A 20,202-nucleotide genomic window follows, 5' to 3' on the forward strand; every position below is an offset into this window, starting at 1 on the left:
TGCTCATTTTCACCTTTTTTTTTTTCACCAGTTCTTTTTACCGATGCATAACTGAAAGTATTTTATCTGCACTCTCGCCTTTTACTGTAATGGATTAATTTTATGTTGATGTTTTTATTGATTCTATTTGTTCTCTTGTATTTATGCAACTGTGAAGCACTTTTGAATTGCCTTGTGTTTGAATTGTGCTCTACAAATAAACTTGCCTATTTTTGTTGCGTTTTTGTTGCTTTCAGCGTCTCATTTTTGTCACTATTTTGACGTTTTTTTGTTAGATTTGGGTAAAGTGGAACCAGAGGAAATGTGCTGGGTGAAGGCGGGGGTTAAGAGGTTATGGTTAGTGGGGGCGGGGTCAGGCTTAAGCTGATTGGTTGATATATGTGTGACGTTTTACCCTCGTGACTTGTGGATCTCCCAACTCTCCTAACGTCCCCAACACTGGGCTTTTGTTGTGAAAGTGTGTCAGACCGGAAGTGCACTTTTATTCTGAAGGCAGAGAGAAGGAAACAGGTGAGCCTCGTTAGTGACGATGCCGGACACCTGCGCGCGAGCCTCGCCCTCAGCACGAGCGAACACGCGGGACTGCAGGTAAGAGCCAAACATTTACACCTCAGTCAAACAAACAGAGGCTTTTATTTAAACCTCAGTCCAAACAAACAGACTTTAATCAGGAGGTTTGTTCGAGATGCGGTCGTGTCTCGCCTGGATGATCGAGAGTAGCCGACGCAGCGGGGGCGATGCTAACTTAGGTTGTTGTGTTGAAAGCTAATCGATTAATCGACAACTAATCGATTACTGAAATAGTTGTGAACTATTTCAGTAATCGATTAATCGTTTTCTAGTGAACACAAACTAAAATAGACCAAAAAAGACATGACAATGTAGGGCTGTGTAATTAATCGAAATTCCATTACGATTTCGATTACAACAGTAAATGATTACAAAATTAGCATAATCGCAAAAAATCGATTATAATTTTTTTTTCCGATTTATTTTTATTTATTTTTTTCATTTTTATTTTTCAAATTTTTTTTTCACATTTTTTTTTCTTCTAATTTTTAATTTTTTAATTTTTGTCTTTTTTTCTGCTGGATTTTTGTCACTTTTCTGCTGGATTTTTGTCATTTTTTTGATGGATTTTTGTCTTTTTTTTAATGGATTTTTGTCATTTTTTTGCTGGATTTTTGTCTTTTTTTTGATGGATTTTCGTCTTTTTTCTGCTGGATTTTCACCTTTTTTCTGCTGGATTTTTGTCATTTTTTTGATGGATTTTTGTCACTTTTTTTGATGGATTTTTGTCACTTTTTTGATGGATTTTTGTCACTTTTTTGATGGATTTTTGTCACTTTTTTTGATGGATTTTTGTCATTTTTTTGATGGATTTTTGTCACTTTTTTTGATGGATTTTTGTCACTTTTTTTGATGGATTTTTGTCACTTTTTTGATGGATTTTTGTCACTTTTTTGATGGATTTTCGTCACTTTTCTGCTGGATTTTTGTCACTTTTTTTGATGGATTTTTGTCACTTTTTTGATGGATTTTTGTCACTTTTTTGATGGATTTTCGTCTTTTTTCTGCTGGATTTTTGTCATTTTTTTTAATGGATTTTTGTCATTTTTTTAATGGATTTTTGTCATTTTCTGCTGGATTTTTGTCACTTTTTTGATGGATTTTTGTCACTTTTTTGATGGATTTTTGTCACTTTTTTGATGGATTTTCGTCTTTTTACTGCTGGATTTTTGTCATTTTTTAATGGATTTTTGTCATTTTCTGCTGGATTTTTGTCACTTTTTTGATGGATTTTTGTCACTTTTTTGATGGATTTTTGTCTTTTTCTGCTGGATTTTTGTAATTTTTTTGATGGATTTTTGTCTTTTTTTTTGATGGATTTTCGTCTTTTTTCTGCTGGATTTTTGTCATTTTTTTTCATGGATTTTTGTCACTTTTTTGATGGATTTTTTAAAGGCAACAAATAACCGTTTGAATAATCATGATTTCAATTATGACAAAAATAATCGTGATTATTTTTTCAATAATCGAGCAGCCCTACTTAGTTAGTGTTAGTAACTGTTTTTATTTTATTTTACTTTCTTTTCTGTTAAAAAAAAGTTTTCTGTTAAAAAATGAAGGACATCATCTTCACCAGACCGGGTTGTCAGTGAAATGAGATGGTTTAAAGCAGCAGATTTGTTCTTCATTATTCTGGATTCCGAGTGGGGCTCGGTGAGTCTGGAGTCATGTGATTCTGAGAAGTCGATGTTTTTGTTTCATAGAATCCAGCGCTGGATCCACGGACTGAGGACTTTCTGACCAGAGGAGCTCAGGGTGAGTAAACTCAGTCAAACATCTGATGAAGACGTCACCGGTGAGTGGCTGCTGGTTTACTCGTGCTGCTGTTGATGCTGCTGCTGGTTTTGCTGATGTTGATGGTCAGGTTAGTGTTCAGGCTCTTGCTCTCTGCAGACTTACACATCTATACTATCCTTCCAACACACTTTCCGCCCTCCTCCTCCTCCCCCCTCTCACCCCATTCTGGATGTTTAAACTTTGTCCCCTTTGCTGGACGAGCGCCTGATGAAGACGTCTCTGGTGAGTGATACGTTCATATTATTACACATCCTCTGCATCACATCCATAAACCTTTCCCTCAGACTCCGTCACTTTGATCCTTCTCTCTTTAACCTCCACCTCCTTCGACACTTTGACCTCATCCCTTACATCCATGTAGAGCTGGACACTACAAGAGTTTATAAGTCATTTGTTTTTCAGCTAATCTTGTTTTACACCAGGGAAGTAAAATAAATGTGTCCTTCAGTCATGTTGTGATTGTGGATTCTTGTGATTGAGAAATTGCAACGAATTCTGACATTTTATCTTTGTGTTGTACTTTGTGCAGCCCGACATTCATCCAGGAGTCACTGAGGCTTTTATTGATTTGCTTGAGTTCCTAATGTTCATGTTTTTTGCTGCGGTGTTGAGGGAAAGTGTGTTGCCAGGTCGGGCTGTGGTCTTTGAGCTTTAGGGTCAGTGTCATAGTTTGATTAATGTAGAGAATAAATCGTAGCACACAGTCTGTTTCAAACATTTTACTTATTTATTAAAAACATAGTATAGTATATAATAGTTTGGCCGTTAAAATGTTCTTTCTGCTCTGGATAAATCCAGAACCCCAGGCGCCCCTGACAAAGGCAAACGGGAATTTTGAACGTGGGCGGAGCAAAGGTTGGATTATACTTGACGCCTCCGCGCGGCTCAGTTTCCGCATCGTCGTCCTGAAAACATTTCAAACTCTGCGCAGAAAACGATGACTGAGAACGAGAAAACCGTCTTAACCCGAGCGGAAAATCCCAAACAGAGTCTGACATGGGGCTGAAACGACTAATCGATTAATCGATTATTGAAATAGTCGACAACTATTTTAGTAATCGATTAATCGTTTTCTGGTTCACACAGACTTAAATGGAGCAAAAATGACATAATTTTTTTTTTTTTTTTGATGAAAACCTACTTTGATTTGATATTTAGGGTCTGTAGTGTTTTGTAAATTTCATTAATGGAGCCTTCAAAAAGCATTTCCCTCCATCACATCCTTAAACAGCGCCACTTAAGCTATAATGTGATTAAAAAAAATGAAAAAATAAAATTTTCCTACACCATTCACAGCCAATCGATTAATCGTAAAAATGATAGATAGATTAATCGATTACAAAATCGTTAGTTGCAGCCCTAGTCTGAAAGGCCACGAGCATCTGTGTCTGAACTATAATGAAGTTTAAACAGACTTTAAAACTCCAGTTTGAACAAAATATTAAAGCTGCCACAGCAATGTCTGTTTGAATAGTTTTTGTCAGAAAGTGAGAGGAGTGAATCCTGCTCTCCCCCTCGTTCCCCCTCGTCCCCCCTCGTCCCCCCTCGTCCCCCCGTCGCCCCCCCTCGCCCCCCCCTCGTCCCCCCCCTCGTCCCTCCCTCCACTGGATTATTAAACAAGAGGATTTCAGCTGCATCAGAGCAGGTGTGTCACATGGTTCTTTTGTAATCTTCTGTCATAATGCTAAACTTCGTGTTAGCGAATGCTACACTCTGACTGTATTAATGCTAAGCTCTCACTGTGTTAGCTGCTAGTGCTAAACATTGACCGTGTTAGCTGCTAATGCTAAGCTCTCACTGTGTTAGCTGCTAATGCTAAACTCTGACTGTGATAGCCTCTAATGCTAAGCTCTCACTGTGTTAGCTGTTAGTGCTAAACATTGACCGTGTTATCCGCTAATGCTAAACTCTCACTGTGTTAGCCGCTAATGCTAAACTCTCACTGTGTTAGCCGCTAATGCTAAACTCTCACTGTGTTAGCCGCTAATGCTAAACTCTCACTGTGTTACCCACTAATGCTAAACTCTGAGTGTGCTAGCCACTAATGGAGGAGGTGGGGAGGCTGACCAGTGCAGGACACCACACTCTGAGAAGGGGACAAGCCCAGGAGGCGCTGCACTGTTTTAAAGGAGCAGAGGAGACAGAGCAGCCAGTCAGGTTTCTTCCAAGTGCGACAGTTTCCCCGAACCCCAAGGTCATGCGGGTAAGTTTGACACACGGTGGCAGAGCTTTGCTTTACTTTACTTTACTTTACTTTACTTTACTGCGTTAGCCGCTTTTGTAAGACTCGGTCTGCGTGAGTCTCTACTGCTACACTCGGTTTGTGTGAGTCTCTACTGCTACACTCGGTTTGTGTGAGTCTCTAATGCTACACTCGGTCTGCTTGAGTTTCTACTGCTACACTCGGTTTGTGTGAGTCTCTAATGCTACACTCGGTTTGCTTGAGTTTCTACTGCGACACTCGGTTTGCGTGAGTCTCTACTGCTACACTCGGTTTGCGTGAGTCTCTACTGCTACACTCGGTTTGCTTGAGTCTCTACTGCTACACTCGGTTTGCGTGAGTCTCTACTGCTACACTCGGTTTGCGTGAGTCTCTACTGCTACACTCGGTTTGCGTGAGTCTCTACTGCTACACTCGGTTTGCGTGAGTTTCTACTGCTACACCCGGTTTGCGTGAGTCTCTACTGCTACACTCGGTTTGCGTGAGTCTCTACTGCTACACTCGGTTTGCTTGAGTTTCTACTGCTACACTCGTTTTACGTGAGTTTCTACTGCTACACTCGTTTTACGTGAGTCTCTACTGCTACACTCGGTTTGCTTGAGTTTCTACTGCTACACTCGTTTTACGTGAGTTTCTACTGCTACACTCGGTTTACGTGAGTCTCTACTGCTACACTCGGTTTACGTGAGTCTCTACTGCTACACTCGGTTTGCGTGAGCCTCTACTGCTACACTCGGTTTGCGTGAGTTTCTGCTGCTACACTCGGTTTGCGTGAGTTTCTACTGCTACACTCGGTTAGCGTGAGTTTCTACTGCTACACTCGGTTAGCGTGAGTTTCTACTGCTACACTCGGTTAGCGTGAGTTTCTACTGCTACACTCGGTTTGCGTGAGTCGCTACTCCTACACTCGGTTTACGTGAGTCTCTACTGCTACACTCGGTTTGCGTGAGTCTCTAATGCTACACTCGGTTTGCTTGAGTCGCTACTGCTACACTCGGTTTGCGTGAGTCTCTACTGCTACACTCGGTTTGCTTGAGTCTCTACTGCTACACTCGGTTTGCGTGAGTCTCTACTGCTACGCTCGGTTTGCGTGAGTCTCTAATGCTACACTCGGTTTACGTGAGTCTCTACTGCTACACTCGGTTTACGTGAGTCTCTACTGCTACACTCGGTTTGCGTGAGTCTCTAATGCTACACTCGGTTTGCTTGAGTCGCTACTGCTACACTCGGTTTGCGTGAGTCTCTACTGCTACGCTCGGTTTGCGTGAGTTTCTACTGCTACACTCGGTTTGCGTGAGTCTCTACTGCTACACTCGCTTTGCGTGAGTTTCTACTGCTACACTCGGTTTGCGTGAGTCTCTACTGCTACGCTCGGTTTGCGTGAGTTTCTACTGCTACACTCGGTTTGCGTGAGTTTCTACTGCTACACTCGGTTTGCGTGAGTTTCTACTGCTACACTCGGTCTGCGTGAGTCTCTACTGCTACACTCGCTTTGCGTGAGTTTCTACTGCTACACTCGGTTTGCGTGAGTCTCTACTGCTACACTCGGTTTGCGTGAGTTTCTACTGCTACACTCGGTTAGCGTGAGTTTCTACTGCTACACTCGGTTAGCGTGAGTTTCTACTGCTACACTCGGTTTGCGTGAGTCGCTACTCCTACACTCGGTTTGCGTGAGTCGCTACTCCTACACTCGGTTTGCGTGAGTCTCTACTGCTACACTCGGTTTGCGTGAGTCGCTACTCCTACACTCGGTTTGCGTGAGTCTCTAATGCTACACTCGGTTTGCGTGAGTTGCTACTGCTACACTCGGTTTGCGTGAGTCTCTACTGCTACACTCGGTTTGCGTGAGTCTCTACTGCTACACTCGGTTTGCGTGAGTCTCTACTGCTACACTCGGTTTGCGTGAGTCGCTACTGCGACACTCGTTTGCTTGAGGCGCTACTGCTACACTCGGTTTGCGTGAGGCGCTACTGCTACACTCGGTTTGCGTGAGTCGCTACTGCGACACTCGTTTGCTTGAGTCTCTACTGCTACACTCGGTTTGCGTGAGTTTCTACTGCTACACTCGTTTTACGTGAGTTTCTACTGCTACACTCGTTTTACGTGAGTCTCTACTGCTACACTCGGTTTGCTTGAGTTTCTACTGCTACACTCGTTTTACGTGAGTTTCTACTGCTACACTCGGTTTACGTGAGTCTCTACTGCTACACTCGGATTGCGTGAGTCTCTACTGCTACACTCGCTTTGCGTGAGTTTCTACTGCTACACTCGGTTTGCGTGAGTCTCTACTGCTACACTCGGTTTGCGTGAGTTTCTACTGCTACACTCGGTTAGCGTGAGTTTCTACTGCTACACTCGGTTAGCGTGAGTTTCTACTGCTACACTCGGTTAGCGTGAGTTTCTACTGCTACACTCGGTTTGCGTGAGTCGCTACTCCTACACTCGGTTTGCGTGAGTCTCTAATGCTACACTCGGTTTGCGTGAGTCGCTACTGCTACACTCGGTTTGCTTGAGTCTCTACTGCTACACTCGGTTTGCGTGAGTCGCTACTGCTACACTCGGTTTGCTTGAGTCTCTACTGCTACACTCGGTTTGCTTGAGTCTCTACTGCTACACTCGGTTTGCGTGAGTCGCTACTGCTACACTCGGTTTGCGTGAGTCGCTACTGCTACACTCGGTTTGCTTGAGTCTCTACTGCTACACTCGGTTTGCGTGAGTCTCTACTGCTACACTCGGTTTGAGTCTCTACTGCTACACTCTGTTTGCTTGAGTCTCTACTGCTACGCTCGGTTTGCTTGAGTCTCTACTGCTACACTCGGTTTGTGTGAGTCTCTACTGCTACACTCGGTTTGCTTGAGTCTCTATTGCTACACTCGGTTTACGTGAGTCTCTACTGCTACGCTCGGTTTGCGTGAGTCTCTACTGCTACACTCGGTTTGCTTGAGTCTCTACTGCTACACTCGCTTTGCGTGAGTCTCTACTGCTACACTCGGTTTGCTTGAGTCTCTACTGCTACACTCGGTTTGCGTGAGTCTCTACTGCTACACTCGGTTTACGTGAGTCTCTACTGCTACACTCGCTTTGCGTGAGTCTCTACTGCTACACTCGGTTTGCTTAAGTCTCTACTGCTACACTCGCTTTGCGTGAGTCTCTACTGCTACACTCGCTTTGCGTGAGTCTCTACTGCTACGCTCGGTTTGCGTGAGTCTCTACTGCTACACTCGGTTTGCTTGAGGCGCTACTGCTACACTCGCTTTGCTTGAGTCTCTACTGCTACACTCGGTTTGCTTGAGGCGCTACTGCTACACTCGCTTTGCTTGAGTCTCTATTGCTACACTCGGTTTGCTTGAGGCGCTACTGCTACACTCGGTTTACGTGAGTCTCTACTGCTACACTCGGTTTGCGTGAGTCTCTACTGCTACACTCGGTTTGAGTCTCTACTGCTACACTCGGTTTGCGTGAGTCTCTACTGCTACACTCGGTTTGCGTGAGTCTCTACTGCTACACTCGGTTTGCGTGAGTCTCTACAGCTACACTCAGTTTGCGTGAGTCTCTACTGCTACACTCGGTTTACGTGAGTCTCTACTGCTACACTCGGTTTGCGTGAGTCTCTACAGCTACACTCAGTTTGCGTGAGTCTGTACTGCTACACTCGGTTTGCGTGAGTCTCTACTGCTACACTCGGTTTGCGTGAGGTGCTAATGCTACACTCGGTTTGCTTGAGTCTATCACAGTCCGCCCCATTTTCAGACCTGTCCAAGCCTTCGAGAACACTCTCGGGTGAGTTTGTTCGAGCCCAACACCTACTGCACGAGTAAAGGTGAGTCTGTTCGAGCCCAACATCTACTGCACGAGTAAAGGTGAGTCTGTTCTAGCCCAACACCTACTGCACGAGTAAAGGTGAGTCTGTTCGAGCCCAACACCTACTGCACGAGTAAAGGTGAGTCTGTTCGAGCCCAACACCTACTGCACGAGTAAAGGTGAGTCTGTTCGAGCCCAACACCTACTGCACGAGTAAAGGTGAGTCTTTTCGAGCCCAACACCTACTGCACGAGTAAAGGTGAGTCTTTTTGAGGCCAACACCTACTGCACGAGTAAAGGTGAGTCTGTTCGAGCCCAACACCTACTGCACGAGTAAAGGTGAGTGTTCGAGCCCAACATCTACTGCACGAGTAAAGGTGAGTCTGTTCGAGCCCAACACCTACTGCACGAGTAAAGGTGAGTCTGTTCGAGCCCAACACCTACTGCACGAGTACAGGTGAGTGTTCGAGCCCAACACCTACTGCACGAGTACAGGTGAGTCTGAGCCCAACACCTACTGCACGAGTAAAGGTGAGTCTGTTCGAGCCCAACACCTACTGCACGAGTAAAGGTGAGTCTGAGCCCAACACCTACTGCACGAGTAAAGGTGAGTGTTCGAGCCCAACACCTACTGCACGAGTAAAGGTGAGTCTGAGCCCAACACCTACTGCACGAGTAAAGGTGAGTGTTCGAGCCCAACACCTCCTGCACGAGTAAAGGTGAGTCTGTTCCAGCCCAACACCTCCTGCACGAGTAAAGGTGAGTCTGTTCCAGCCCAACACCTCCTGCACGAGTAAAGGTGAGTCTGTTCGAGCCCAACACCTCCTGCACGAGTAAAGGTGAGTGTTCGAGCCCAACATCTACTGCACGAGTAAAGGTGAGTCTGTTCCAGCCCAACACCTCCTGCACGAGTAAAGGTGAGTCTGTTCCAGCCCAACACCTCCTGCACGAGTAAAGGTGAGTCTGTTCCAGCCCAACATCTACTGCACGAGTAAAGGTGAGTCTGAGCCCAACACCTCCTGCACGAGTAAAGGTGAGTCTGTTCCAGCCCAACACCTCCTGCACGAGTAAAGGTGAGTCTGTTCCAGCCCAACACCTCCTGCACGAGTAAAGGTGAGTCTGTTCCAGCCCAACACCTCCTGCACGAGTAAAGGTGAGTCTGTTCGAGCCCAACACCTCCTGCACGAGTAAAGGTGAGTCTGTTCGAGCCCAACATCTACTGCACGAGTAAAGGTGAGTGTTCGAGCCCAACACCTACTGCACGAGTAAAGGTGAGTCTGTTCCAGCCCAACACCTACTGCACGAGTAAAGGTGAGTCTGTTCCAGCCCAACACCTACTGCACGAGTAAAGGTGAGTCTGTTCGAGCCCAACACCTCCTGCACGAGTAAAGGTGAGTCTGTTCGAGCCCAACATCTACTGCACGAGTAAAGGTGAGTCTGTTCGAGCCCAACACCTACTGCACGAGTAAAGGTGAGTCTGTTCCAGCCCAACACCTACTGCACGAGTAAAGGTGAGTCTGTTCGAGCCCAACATCTACTGCACGAGTAAAGGTGAGTGTTCGAGCCCAACACCTACTGCACGAGTAAAGGTGAGTCTGTTCCAGCCCAACACCTACTGCAAGAGTAAAGGTGAGTCTGTTCGAGCCCAACACCTACTGCACGAGTAAAGGTGAGTCTGTTCCAGCCCAACACCTACTGCAAGAGTAAAGGTGAGTCTGTTCGAGCCCAACACCTACTGCACGAGTAAAGGTGAGTCTGTTCGAGCCCAACACCTCCTGCACGAGTAAAGGTGAGTCTGTTCCAGCCCAACACCTCCTGCACGAGTAAAGGTGAGTCTGTTCGAGCCCAACACCTACTGCACGAGTAAAGGTGAGTCTGTTCGAGCCCAACATCTACTGCACGAGTAAAGGTGAGTCTGTTCGAGCCCAACACCTACTGCACGAGTAAAGGTGAGTTTGTTCCAGCCCAACACCTACTGCACGAGTAAAGGTGAGTCTGTTCGAGCCCAACACCTACTGCACGAGTAAAGGTTAGTCTGTTCGAGCCCAACACCTACTGCACGAGTAAAGGTTAGTCTGTTCGAGCCCAACACCTACTGCACGAGTAAAGGTGAGTCTGTTCGAGCCCAACACCTACTGCACGAGTAAAGGTGAGTCTGTTCGAGCCCAACACCTACTGCACGAGTAAAGGTGAGTCTGTTCGAGCCCAACACCTACTGCACGAGTAAAGGTGAGTCTGTTCGAGCCCAACACCAACTGCACGAGTAAAGGTGAGTCTGTTCGAGCCCAACACCTCCTGCACGAGTAAAGGTGAGTCTGTTCGAGCCCAACACCTACTGCACGAGTAAAGGTGAGTCTGTTCGAGCCCAACACCTACTGCACGAGTAAAGGTGAGTCTGTTCGAGCCCAACACCTACTGCACGAGTAAAGGTGAGTCTGTTCGAGCCCAACACCTACTGCACGAGTAAAGGTGAGTGTTCGAGCCCAACATCTACTGCACGAGTAAAGGTGAGTCTGTTCGAGCCCAACACCTACTGCACGAGTAAAGGTGAGTCTGAGCCCAACACCTACTGCACGAGTAAAGGTGAGTCTGAGCCCAACACCTACTGCACGAGTAAAGGTGAGTGTTCGAGCCCAACACCTACTGGAGTAACGAGGTTGAACCTGTTTGAGCCTTCTGGACCACCGACTGGACCTCCTTGAAGGTGAGACATGCTGGTTCTGAGCGAGGTGCACAGATGTTCCTGCTTGATGTCCTGTTTGTGTTCCCCTGGGCCCTGCTGGTGGTGCTGGTCCTGGTCCTGCTGGTCCTTCTTGTCCTGCTGGTGGTGCTGGTCCTGTTTCTGCTTGTCCTGCTGGTGGTGCTGGTCCTGGTCCTGCTTGTCCTGCTGGTGGTGCTGGTCCTGTTTCTGCTGGTCCTGCTGGTCCTGCTTGTCCTGCTTGTGATGCTGGTCATGTTTCTGCTGGTCCTGCTGGTGGTGCTGATCCTGTTTCTGCTTGTCCTGCTGGTGGTGCTGGTCCTGATTCTGCTGGTCCTGGTCCTGCTGGTTGTGTTCGCTCTCATCTGCACATGACGCTCCATCGCCATCGTTTGCTTCAAAGGTATTTACAATGAGGGGGGGGGCGGGGCATGATAGATTGATAGACCCTAATCATCAGACTCATATGGAGACGTGATGATTCTGTTGACAGGAGAGCGGTGGATCGGAAATAACCTGGAGCTGATGAGTGAACTTCAGGAAGGTCACAGCCCCATCGTCATTGTGGACGTCCTTTGTGTCCTGAGCGTCTCCGTGACCCTGGAACTCAAATGGGGGGCCGACCATCAGTTCCTCATCAAAGAGCTCCAGCCCCCCGTCTCGGATCACCGCTGGCCCTTCCCACCCCGGACTCTGTTTGACCCTCTCCCACCCTGGACACTGTCTGACCCTCTCCCACCGTGGACACTGTCTGACCCTCTCCCACCCTGGACACTGTTTGACAAACCAGATCCATTGTTTTTGTGTTATAGCAAAACTAAACTTTAACTTTCAAATTTAAGGTTGTTTTTAAGAATAATTCCAAGATGTTTGTTCTTCTACGTCTTGAATGATTTCATTGTTTTCGCTTTGATAAAAGAGCAGCTCACGATGTTTCCATCCAGGCCTGAGGAGAACCCGTGTGTAAGTGTGTGTGAGGGGTTTTACAGACTTCAAAGCTAAAACCTGGTCTTTAACACACATGGACATCCAGGTACGAGGTTTACCGTTTTGAATTGACCATAGTTTTGTTTTGAGCAGCTGCCCCTGTGGTTGTTTTATGTTTCATGTTATTGCACTGAAGCAAATGTCTCGTTAGTAAAACCTTTCACTGACAAAAGCAATAAAATGTTCCTGATTCTGAACTCTGGGCTTGTTTTTGCTTCACTCCGGTCACGGCTGCACACGCAATCGTCCGACGGGCTCGGTCGGACTCGGACAAATATTTAGAACTTATTTTCGGGCTCGGGTCGGACTCGGACACATCAGCACGATAATAAAAAAATATAATAAAATGGGTCTGATCCATTTCATGCATTGCAAGCGTTCATTTGTCAAAAAAACTAACTAAATAAATAGTAGATGCGGCATTTAAACCCGCTTACGCAGTGCGCACGTTAGGGCTGTGCAATTAATCGAAATTCGATTACGATTTCGATTACAACAGTAAACGATTACAAAATTAGCATAATCGCAAAAAATCGATTATATATATTTTTTTCAATTTTTTCAAATTTTTTTATTATTTTTTTCAATTATTTTTTTTATTATTTTTTTCTAATTTTAAATTTTTGGATTTTTGTCACTTTTTCTGCTGGATTTTTGCCTTTTTTTAATGGATTTTTGTCTTTTTTTGCTGGATTTTTGTCTTTTTTCTGCTGGATTTTTGTCTTTTTTTTAATGGATTTTTGTCTTTTTTTGCTGGATTTTTGTCTTTTTTCTGCTGGATTTTTGTCTTTTTTTTAATGGATTTTTGTCTTTTTTTGCTGGATTTTCGTCTTTTTTCTGCTGGATTTTTGTCATTTTTTTTGCTGGATTTTTGTCTTTTTTTGCTGGATTTTTGTCTTTTCTGCTGGATTTTTGTCTTTTTTTTAATGGATTTTTGTCACTTTTTTGATGGATTTTTGTCTTTTTTCTGCTGGATTTTTGTCTTTTTTTTAATGGATTTTTGTCTTTTTTTGCTGGATTTTCGTCTTTTTTCTGCTGGATTTTTTTCTTTTAATGGATTTTTGTCACTTTTTTGATGGATTTTTGTCATTTTTTTAATGGATTTTTGTCTTTTTTTGCTGGATTTTCGTCTTTTTTCTGCTGGATTTTTGTCATTTTTTTGCTGGAGTTTTGTCTTTTTTTGCTGGATTTTTGTCTTTTTTTCTGCTGGATTTTTGTCTTTTTTTTAAATGGATTTTTGTCACTTTTTTTGATGGATTTTTTAAAGGCAACAAATAATCGTTTGAATAATCGTGATTTCAATTATGACAAAAATAATCGTGATTATTATTTTTTCAATAATCGAGCAGCCCTAGCGCACGCAGTAATGCTTTTAAGAAGTTGTGAACTGCTGTGGCAACGAAACACGTGTAGTCGGTGCACTCACTGCAGTTGTGTTAATGCGCTAAGATGGAAGATAACCAAAAGAAGTTGGCTTCTGGAGAATTTAAGGCGAGACACTGCAGGTGAATAGGGAAAAAGTGTATATTTACAGATATCAATTTGAAACTTTTGCTGTAGATCACTGACATAAATGTGAGAAAAAAATACATCTTTTCGGCGACGAAATCTGAATAATGGATAGAGCTACATTCAAATTCATGGTTTCATTTTATTGATAAATGAGTTACCAAGACTTTCTCAGAGGGGATTTTGGATTTCTTGTTTAGTTTTAAAATAAGCTGTTTTTTAGTGGAAAAATTTGTTAAAATGTAATTTTCGCCTTATTTTTTGACATTCAAAACTCAATAAATGGGGCTTAAGGGATTAAATAATAAAAAATCCCTCTGAAAAAATCATCCAAATATTGTTCAGTCCAAGGCTGGAAAATGTGAAGTCTTTCGGTCCGACTGACGTGGACATAGTGTCGCCACAATGACGGAAAAATGTGTTTTGAGAAAAAGGCCCTTGAAATTGCATTCTCCCATATAAGTCTATGGGGGAACATTGAATCAGCGCAATGTTTAAACATGTTATTGTGAAGATTAGGCATATTTTCTGTTTCCGGGTGAAAGTTTATATGTTCAGAGACAGATTTGGCCCAAAACCTGAAAACTGATTTTTTTTTGTTTTGCCTGTAGTGTCTCCCCTTAAAACCACCAAAAATGAGAGCAGAAAGTCTGTGTGGAAAACGTTCAATATAGTTGTAAAGGCCGAGAGTGAGGAAGCTGTTGGACATGTTCAATGGCAAGGTAACCGGGAATTCCCATTTGCAGCGCCACGTGGACAGAACATGTAAGTGACCTGGGCCATTACAGTCGAGCATCACTGCTTTTGCTACATCAAGAAAAATCCCCGTGCAGGCTAAAGAAAAACTGACTAAAAAATGTGTCGAGTTCTGCTGTAAAGACATAAGGCCATTCCGTGCAATTGAAGGAGCAGGTTTCGTTGAGTTAAATGGCATTCTGGCTGAGGAATTCGATCAGAATGACAACGAATATGTGGACAGAAGACTACCACAAATTAAGCTACATGACCCATCACTTGCCATTATGTAACCAAAACATTTGAATTGATAAGCACCGTATTGACCACAGCCCAATTCCCACTGGAAGAGGCTAAGACAGGGGACAATATTAGGAGAGAAATCATCAGACTTCTAACGGACTATGGCCTAGATATGAGTCTGCTGAATAAAGTGGTCAGGGTGACCGACCAAGGGTCAAACTAGGGCTGCTCGATTATTGAAAAAATAATAATCACGATTATTTTTGTCATCATTGAAATCACGATTATTCAAACGATTATTTGTTGCCTTTAAAAAAAATCCATCAAAAAGGGACAAAAATCCATCAAAAAAGTGACACAAATCCATCAAAAAAAGTGAAAAAAAAATCCATAAAAAAAAGACAAAAATCCATCAAAAAAGTGACAAAAATCCATCAAAAAAAGTGACAAAAATCCATCAAAAAAGTGACAAAAATCCATCAAAAAAGTGACAAAAATCCATCAAAAAAAGTGACAAAAATCCATCAAAAAAGTGACAAAAATCCAGCAAAAAAAGACAAAAATCCAGCAATTCAAATACCCAAAGCTCAGTGTCCTTGCCACACCAGCCAGCAGCAGCAGCAGTGAGCGCAACTTCAGCGCTGCTGGTAGGACAATCGATCAGAGGAGGGACTGCCTGGAAGCCATCCACCGTTAATGCAATACTGTTTCTCAGGTCTGTTAGAGACGATTGTGGAGCAGAAGCTTCATGAAGTCCAAGAACACACCAGACAGGTCCAGGAGGAAGTTATTCAGAAGTATAAAGCTGGGTTAGGTTGTAAAAAGATTTGCATAAAAATACACCATGTTTGCCTCTTTCATGTCAAATTAAACTCAATATATTTATGTTTTTAGTTCAAAATGTTGAAAAGTTAAAGGGGGCGGATCCTTTATCAACCCACTGTTTCTATTAGGCCGATATTTCCTATTTCACACTTGTTTTTTCTAATTTCCTCTGACAGGAAGTCAGAGCTGCAGATGAAGCTCTTCAGCGTGGGCACATCACACTGAGACAGTTGCAGAGCACTTTAAATACTTACAAGTATCTTTAGATCCCTCACTCTCAGATACAGTTAAACAGAACTATAATGCAGCAGATGAAGCAGGTTTCTGAAAATGGGACTCACTTCCTCTGTCTTTTCATGGACGTTTCTCTGTAATAAAAACACGCAGTGATCCCTCTTTCACCGACTAAAGGATTCTGGGAAAAGTGACATTTATCAGCTGCTCATTTTATTTGGTGCAATAAAAAACACAGAGTAAAACGTCTCTGTTACAAAGAAGTAAAAGTGAAGGTTAACGAACCAGCTTTAAATGGTTTCATTGGTCGTTTGTTCTCCGGCCCTGGAGTCAGTGGATGAATCCATCTCCAACTGTTTCTTGGAGACCCTGAGAGGAGAACCTTGTGCTCCCTCACAGACTCCAACATTTGATTCCTTCAAGTGATTGCACTAAATATGGCTTAATTATTGGTGAAGTTGTTAAAGTTTGGAATAATATAAGGAAAGGTTGTAACGTTTCTCTCACTCTCCGATCTGTCATGATCTTTACTCACAACAGGAGAGGCCCCTCTGTCCTTTCCTCAGTGGTCCCGTAAAGACGTGCAGAATCTGAGGGATATTTGTCATTCCAACACTTACAACAACGGTACGATCTCTCAGGATCAAGGTTTTCTTCTATCTCTAATTGTGGACAGCGATGCTCACTGATGGGTCTCATGGAACAGTCGTCCTCTTACTCAAACATTAGACTCAGTTCTAATGACGACACAGAACAGTTTCCAAACTAAATTCTCTATTTCAGCTCATGAGGAGCCTGTGCGTGTTCTCCAACTGTGGAAAGAACAACTTCCTCATCCTCATGTGCAGAAATCTTCAAGAAATCCTCATCAGGTCATTCATTTCAGTTTTATCCATATACTTATTTCACTCCTCATATTGGATTCAAAAGTGCTCCCCTCAAAGGCTCAAAGGTAGAGCAGGTTCTGTTGTTGAAAAATGTTTCATTTTTGAATGAGAGCAAATAGTTACACTCGTCGTCTCTGGGACAAAATCCCATTCATTTCAATGGACATGAGCCGATCCTCCATGTTTTCAGTCTTTGACCTTTTGTACCGACTTCATTTGTGCTTCAGATATGAAACCATTATTATGTTTCCATCCCAGAGGACCTCCTCTACATGCACATTCACCACATTTTGAATTCACATATTTTTACAATAGTTACAGGGCCTAAAGCCTGAAAACAGCAGCAGCTCTCCATTCATTTCAATGGCAGTGTCCTCCATGTCTGTGAATCCAGCTATATTTTTTTGACTTTTGCCTTTCATACCAACTTCATTTCAACTCCAAATCCATAACTTTGTTAAACATACACTCCACAGGGCCTCCTCTACATGCACATGCACCACATTTGGAATTCAGTCATTTTTTCATAGCTTTAGGACCCAAAAACCAGTGCTATAACCCAGTTTCCAAATATATTCAAACTGTGATTCTCAGGGCCAGACCTTGTGGCGGCGCACGGGGCGGCGCAGGCTCTTGGTGAATTATGTTCCGAGTGGCGGCGCTTTATGTGCCATTGGCCTCCGCCACCTGCAGGGGGCGCCACAAGAGGAGGCGACTGCACTGATGGAAACACGGCTGACATTCACTTCCTGGTTTACATTGCGCTGTCTTGCGTTCTTTCTTAAGCCTTAGGCTTAAGGTCAAACTAACAACTTTATTTACCCCATCGTGAGCTAAACCATCGTGAGCTAAACCATCGTGAGCTAAACCATCGTGAGCTAAACCATCGTGAGCTAAACCATCGTGAGCTAAACCGTCGTGAGCTAAACCATCGTGAGCTAAACCATCGTGAGCTAAACCATCGTGAGCTAAACCATCGTGAGCTAAACCATCGTGAGCTAAACCATCGTGAGCTAAACCGTCGTGAGCTAAACCATCGTGAGCTAAACCATGGTGAGCTAAACCATCGTGAGCTAAACCATCGTGAGCTAAACCGTCGTGAGCTAAACCATCGTGAGCTAAACCATCGTGAGCTAAACCATCGTGAGCTAAACCATCGTGAGCTAAACCGTCGTGAGCTAAACCATGGTGAGCTAAACCATCGTGAGCTAAACCATCGTGAGCTAAACCATCGTGAGCTAAACCATGTTCACGTCTCCAGAGAAAAACGCAAAGCAAAACAAAAGCACATGTTCACCCCACACTCCCACACGATCTGGTTGGAGGAAATGTGTGTCTCCACCCACTTAAATGCTCTAAGTCTGGAGTGAGATCACAAAGTGCTGCTACTGAGGCAACATGTCACGCTATCGTCTGTGTTTTGATGCACAAGATCAGGCCCTCACTCTCTTATTTCAGGAAAGTCTCTGGATTCTCATCCAAAAATCTGCTCAAAGCAGAGTTTACATCTAAATTCATGGACTTTTATCAAATGATTAAATGTTCAGAGCAGTTTGACAGTGAAAGTAAAGCACAGTAGAGCAGAATGTGTTTGGAAAAACAAAGCTATAAAAGTTATACAAACAACTGATATTCTATAAACACCAAACAAATGCACATTTATTTATACAAAATCAAATGTTTTGATCATGATCTTCCAAAACTCCTCAGACACTGAGATGCATCTGATTTTATGATCTGGGATCAAAGTTTGAGTAATGTCCCCTTCACTGACTCCTCCTCAGGACACGCCCCCTGCACGCCTCCATAGCACCATATAAGGACATGAGGTGGTGAGAGAGAGGGAGGTGAATGAGGAGCAGAGGTGAGAGAGAGAGAGAGAGAGGGAGGTGAATGAGGAGCAGAGGTGAGAGAGAGAGAGGGAGGTGAATGAGGAGCAGAGGTGAGAGAGAGAGAGAGAGAGGGAGGTGAATGAGGAGCAGAGGTGAGAGAGAGAGAGGGAGGTGAATGAGGAGCAGAGGTGAGAGAGAGAGAGAGAGAGGGAGGTGAATGAGGAGCAGAGGTGAGAGAGAGAGAGAGAGGGAGGTGAATGAGGAGCAGAGGTGAGAGAGAGAGAGAGAGAGGGAGGTGAATGAGGAGCAGAGGTGAGAGAGAGAGAGAGGGAGGTGAATGAGGAGCAGAGGTGAGAGAGAGAGAGAGAGAGGTGAATGAGGAGCAGAGGTGAGAGAGAGAGAGGGAGGTGAATGAGGAGCAGAGGTGAGAGAGAGAGAGAGAGAGGGAGGTGAAAGAGGAGCAGAGGTGAGAGAGAGAGAGGGAGGTGAATGAGGAGCAGAGGTGAGAGAGAGAGAGAGGGAGGTGAATGAGGAGCAGAGGTGAGAGAGAGAGAGAGAGGTGAATGAGGAGCAGAGGTGAGAGAGAGAGAGGGAGGTGAATGAGGAGCAGAGGTGAGAGAGAGAGAGAGGGAGGTGAATGAGGAGCAGAGGTGAGAGAGAGAGAGAGAGAGAGGGAGGTGAATGAGGAGCAGAGGTGAGAGAGAGAGAGAGAGAGAGGTGAATGAGGAGCAGAGGTGAGAGAGAGAGAGAGAGAGGTGAATGAGGAGCAGAGGTGAGAGAGAGAGGGAGGTGAATGAGGAGCAGAGGTGGTGAGAGAGAGAGAGGGAGGTGAATGAGGAGCAGAGGTGGTGAGAGAGAGAGAGGGAGGTGAATGAGGAGCAGAGGTGAGAGAGAGGGAGGGAGGTGAATGAGGAGCAGAGGTGAGAGAGAGAGAGGGAGGTGAATGAGGAGCAGAGGTGAGAGAGAGAGAGGGAGGTGAATGAGGAGCAGAGGTGAGAGAGAGAGAGAGAGGTGGATGAGGAGCAGAGGTGAGAGAGAGAGAGAGGTGAATGAGGAGCAGAGGAGAGAGAGAGAGAGGGAGGTGAATGAGGAGCAGAGGTGGTGAGAGAGAGAGGGAGGTGAATGAGGAGCAGAGGTGAGAGAGAGAGAGGGAGGTGAATGAGGAGCAGAGGTGAGAGAGAGAGAGGGAGGTGAATGAGGAGCAGAGGTGAGAGAGAGAGAGGGAGGTGAATGAAGAGCAGAGGTGAGAGAGAGAGAGAGGGAGGTGAATGAGGAGCAGAGGTGAGAGAGAGAGAGAGAGGGAGGTGAATGAGGAGCAGAGGTGAGAGAGAGAGAGAGGGAGGTGAATGAGGAGCAGAGGTGAGAGAGAGAGAGAGAGGGAGGTGAATGAGGAGCAGAGGTGAGAGGGAGGGAGGGAGGTGAATGAGGAGCAGAGGTGAGAGGGAGGGAGGGAGGTGAATGAGGAGCAGAGGTGAGAGAGAGAGAGAGAGAGAGAGGTGAATGAGGAGCAGAGGTGAGAGAGAGAGAGGGAGGTGAATGAGGAGCAGAGGTGTGTGAGAGAGAGAGAGGGAGGTGAATGAGGAGCAGAGGTGAGAGAGAGAGAGGGAGGTGAATGAGGAGCAGAGGTGAGAGAGAGAGAGAGGGAGGTGAATGAGGAGCAGAGGTGAGAGAGAGAGAGAGGGAGGTGAATGAGGAGCAGAGGTGAGAGAGAGAGAGAGAGAGAGGGAGGTGAATGAGGAGCAGAGGTGAGAGAGAGAGAGAGAGGGAGGTGAATGAGGAGCAGAGGTGAGAGAGAGAGAGGGAGGTGAATGAGGAGCAGAGGTGAGAGAGAGAGAGAGGGAGGTGAATGAGGAGCAGAGGTGG

General features: G+C 44.8%; 1 protein-coding gene across 1 annotated transcript in view; it reads left to right on the forward strand.

The window, feature by feature from the left end:
- Positions 1-11,564: 11,564 nt before the first annotated feature.
- The window catches only part of LOC306981217 (uncharacterized protein), a gene marked incomplete at both ends in the record, with an annotated part of 41,466 nt that continues 32,828 nt past the window's right edge, over positions 11,565-20,202 (forward strand). Inside the window, one exon of the mRNA XM_079580779.1 lies at positions 11,565-11,809. Coding sequence (XP_079436905.1) covers positions 11,565-11,809 — 245 coding nt within the window. The remainder of the gene's footprint in view (positions 11,810-20,202) is intronic.

This window comes from Gobius niger (genome assembly GCF_951799975.1).
Source record: "Gobius niger genome assembly, chromosome: 22".
Lineage (NCBI taxonomy): Eukaryota > Metazoa > Chordata > Actinopteri > Gobiiformes > Gobiidae > Gobius > Gobius niger.